This window comes from Miscanthus floridulus, chromosome 6 (assembly GCF_019320115.1).
Source record: "Miscanthus floridulus cultivar M001 chromosome 6, ASM1932011v1, whole genome shotgun sequence".
NCBI lineage: Eukaryota > Viridiplantae > Streptophyta > Magnoliopsida > Poales > Poaceae > Miscanthus > Miscanthus floridulus.
In genome coordinates this window covers 145,842,878-145,846,865 of record NC_089585.1, presented here as the reverse complement: position 1 = coordinate 145,846,865, position 3,988 = coordinate 145,842,878, and the positions used below count along the sequence as shown (strand labels likewise).

At 50.4% G+C, this 3,988-nt stretch overlaps 1 protein-coding gene across 2 annotated transcripts; it reads left to right on the top strand.

The window, feature by feature from the left end:
• Nucleotides 1-398: 398 nt before the first annotated feature.
• Nucleotides 399-3,675, top strand: LOC136460103 (2-oxoglutarate-dependent dioxygenase DAO-like). Of its 2 annotated transcripts, none has more exons than XM_066459938.1 (2): nucleotides 399-1,333; nucleotides 3,414-3,675. In XM_066459938.1, the coding sequence occupies exons 1-2, from the start codon at nucleotides 473-475 to the stop codon at nucleotides 3,567-3,569; spliced, it is 1,017 nt and encodes a 338-aa protein (XP_066316035.1). In that variant the 5' UTR covers nucleotides 399-472; the 3' UTR covers nucleotides 3,570-3,675. The 2 variants fall into 2 exon arrangements, with proteins under 2 accessions (XP_066316035.1, XP_066316034.1); XM_066459937.1 differs by lacking the exon at nucleotides 3,414-3,675 and adding an exon at nucleotides 1,904-2,522.
• Nucleotides 3,676-3,988: the final 313 nt, after the last annotated feature.

Genomic DNA, 3,988 nt, shown 5'->3' with positions numbered 1-3,988 from the left:
ACGGAAACGGATGCTTTCATGCAGTTATTCCTCTCACTTATAAGATGTCATCACGCATGTCTATTCAGATCCTTCAACAATGTCAAAGCTTGCGTTAATCCTACTTATTAAGTGTAGGGGCCAACAAGGCCCTCCAGATTTCTTTTTTTTTTTAAAAAAAACCCTAATGCACAACGAAGCAGAGCAGCAGAATTCTGATTTGGCGGGAGCTGTTGCCTTGTTGGAAATGGGGCCAGTAAGCCGTGCTCCGTGCACCGGCCCACTTGCCAGCTTCACCGGTCCAGGTCGCCGCAATTCGCAAAGGTGGCCCACCGCTGGGCCAGCAGGTGGGTGCACACAACCAGACCAACACGACCCGGATAAAGGCCCGCCTCCTTCGCACGATAGCAAACGGCGCCCAACTACCCCTGTGGCCAGTACACGTTTACCAGCAAAGCACCCCTGCGCTGCGATCGCCGCTCCGGCCGTCTCCATGGCCGCTTCGTCCTCCGAGTCCGCCACAGCCACGTCGAGGACCACCGCCGGAGGGAGCGCGCTCCCAGGCCCTCCTCCGCCAACGCCGTCGAACCACCACGCGGCGCCGTCGTCCGCGGCCGCTGGGGGCACCACGGACGCCGCGCTCTCTGCTTTCCTGCACCGCCTCCTCCTCTCGTCCCCGGCGCCGCAGCTACGGTCTCCACTCGCAGCTCGGTCGCAGGTGTCGCCCTCGCCTCCGCCTCTGGTCTCGCTCGAGTCCCCCGATCAGCGCGCGCTCCGCGACGCCGCGGACGTGGGCTACTTCCACCTCGCCGGCCACGGCCTCCCTTCCGAGCTACCGTCCTCCGCGCTCGCCGAACTGTCTCAACTCGACGCGTCCACGCGCCTGGAGTCGAATCTCCGCACGCTCGGCTTCTCCGAGGAGGAGGGGGGAGAGCAGGATGTAGACGGCGGCGGCGCCGACAATCCCGCCATGGTGTTCGACGCCTGCGAGGGGGACATGGACGCGCTCCCGGCTGCGGCGGAGTACGCGCGTCGGATGAGGGACGTGGGCATGCGGGTCGTGGCGCTTCTCTCTGGGTGCCCCGACACGGGCTTCCGGGAGGAGCCCTTCGCGGAGGGGAGGAGGAAGCCGCGGTGCCTGCTGTGGGCCTCCCGGGTCTCCACAGCCGATACGGCGCCTCCGGCCCTCGGGAAGGCGAAGGCGTACCCGTACGTCGTGGCACTTCACTGCCAGTGGGAAGCGACCGGGCAGGAAGAGGCACCGCCGAGCTGGGTCATGAACGACGGCGGCGAGTGGACGGCAGTGGGCGCACGTGACGGCGCGATCCTTGTCACCATCGGCGACGTTGCCCAGGTATTTAATTATAAGTACAAATCTCTCAGATATTTCATTTCATGAACATTAGTAACTGAAATTTGCAATGGCATCTTCCATAAAGAAAGCAGAGATTATGTAAAGCACCGTAATTATTCTTATATCGTCTTTATCTGGTCAAAATTTAGAGGCCATTTATTTAGTGCTCTAGTACACGCTAGAGGTGGTAGTGCCACTGGAACAGAACGTACAGGAACCAGCGGCAGAGATTGTCAGCATCCGTTTTGTTTATGCAGCGGCCAGCGGCATCAAATTCTAAAGTAGGTTGCGCATCAGCAATTCAGCATCACCACTCAGTTTTTATTTTTGACCCAGTTAGGCAATCAGGTCCCATGTCAGCATCAGCTGGTGTGGTTCACTCACTGATCATCGCCCAGTTTGGAACACGTCAAGACACACACACACACACAAACAGAGTCAAACGTCTCTGCTTTTCAAACACATACAAAAAAACAACACCATTGTGTCATATGAGCTGTTCTTCACTCTTCAGACAGGGCGGCAGCACTCATCTTTTGTTGCCATGATTCCTTTTGGCTCGCGTGCTAGGTGTGGAGCAATGGCAAGTTGAAGAAAGTGAGAGGGATGGCTCGCCCCACATCCGCCGCACCCATGGAGACGCAGCATGGCGAGACTGACCGTCTGTCGCTGACGGTCCTTATCACTCTGTCTTTGGACAACATCATATCGCCCTTGGTCCCGCTCTCCAATGCCGCCGGAGAAGGCCGCGAAGACGAGGCAAATGGTGCCGGAGCCGACGACGAGGATGGATGGAGGTTTCACTCTTTCCTACTGGAGGACTATGCGTGGAGGGTGTATAACCAGCGGCTTCAGTTCAAGGATCCATTGGTCCGGTATCGGATATGATATTTGCCACGATGATCTATAGCTCTCCATTTTTTGTTGGTGTGCCAATATGCAACTCATGTGTGACTTCGTGTTGTGATCTACTATTTGGTTTCGGAGTGGTTTGAGAACAACTGCTCGCTTTGGGTTTCAATGTGTGTCGCTGACGTTCTGACCCTTTGCTCAAATACCTGAGCGATTTGGACAAACAATAGGATTCTGCACAAACTTTCCAAAATTCCTAGTGGCACCATTTAAATGTGAGAATTTAAAGCTTGACGAGGTGCTCAAGGACATACCAGCAACAAGCTCATGTTTCCCTCTCAAATAGTATCTCGGACTCTTGCTAAACTCAGAAGGCATATGGCAATCTCTTTTACGGAATAAATACTTAAGCTCTAAGAGCCTAACTCAGGTGGCAGTCAAACCCAATGACTCTCATTTCTAGAGAGGACTCATGCATATCAAAGATGAGGTGCTGGCTAATGGTTCATTCGATATTAAAGATTGAACCAACACTAGGTTTTGGGACGACACATGGGTAGGAGATAAGCCTCTGAAATTTAAATATCCATCCTTATATAATATAGTGCGGGATCCTCACGCAACAGTCTCAAAAGTGATGACTACTAGCCCACTAAACATCTCTTTTAGAAGGGCTCTGGTGGATAATAAACTTGCAGAATGGCTTAGTTTAGTAGCACGGATCTCAAATGTCGAATTGGTGGAAGGTTCAGATTACTTCAGATGGAGTTTAACCAAATCTGGGTTATTCTCTGTCCGCTCTATGTATCTCTATCTTATAGATACACAAACACATTTTCGTCATAAGAAGATCTGGAAGATAAAAATTCCTCTAAAAATTAAAATCTTTCTTTGGTTCTTGCAAAGGGGTGTCGTCTTAACCAAAGACAACATCGCTAGAAAAAATTGGAAGGGGAGTCAGAAGTGTATCTGCTGTAATGGGAATGAAACTATCCAACACTTGTTCCTAGACTGTCCCCTTACCAAAATGATATGGATGATTATCTTTTTTGCTACTAGTCTGACCCAACCAAGATCAATCAGCCACATGCTTGGTAATTGGCTAACTAATCAAAATAAAAGGATTAGAAATTTGATTTGGGTGGGGGTGGCTGCCATGTTTTGGGCTATTTGGAGATGCCGTAATGATGTTGTTTTTAATCAAATGAGATCTAACTCTATGATGCAGGTAATTTTTAGAGGAGCGTACTGGTTACGCTCTTGGGCCCAGCTGCAGCGTGATGAGATAGCCAAGGACGCGCTCTCTACGATGAGCAAGAAATTGGAAATAATTGCTTTAGAGATATCTAATAAAGGATGGAAACATTTATACTATTTGAATTAGCTTCCGGGTCGATCTATAAGACTGGCTCTCTCTTTTTCCTCTAAAACTTTGTAATAATAGGCTGTGTACATCTATGGATGTAGAGGCCGGATATTGTTTTATCCATTATCTAAAAAAAAATGTGGGAAGGCCGGTTATAACCATGTTCTGACAAAATCATATCACAGGGCGTCTGCAACGATGGCGAGGGAAACAACTCGGCCCAGCGAGGCAGGCAACGTTAGTCAAATCAGTTTTGGCACCGCAATCCATATATCTCCTCACAGCTTCCAAGGTTTACAAGGGCTAGAAGAGCTTGACAAACCGCGCAAGCGTTTCTCATGGGTTGGAAACAGAAATCTCATGAGGAAAAATGCATGATCGATTGGACAAGGATGTGCTTATACTGTAACGACAAGAGAACTGGGAGGAAATCTAGA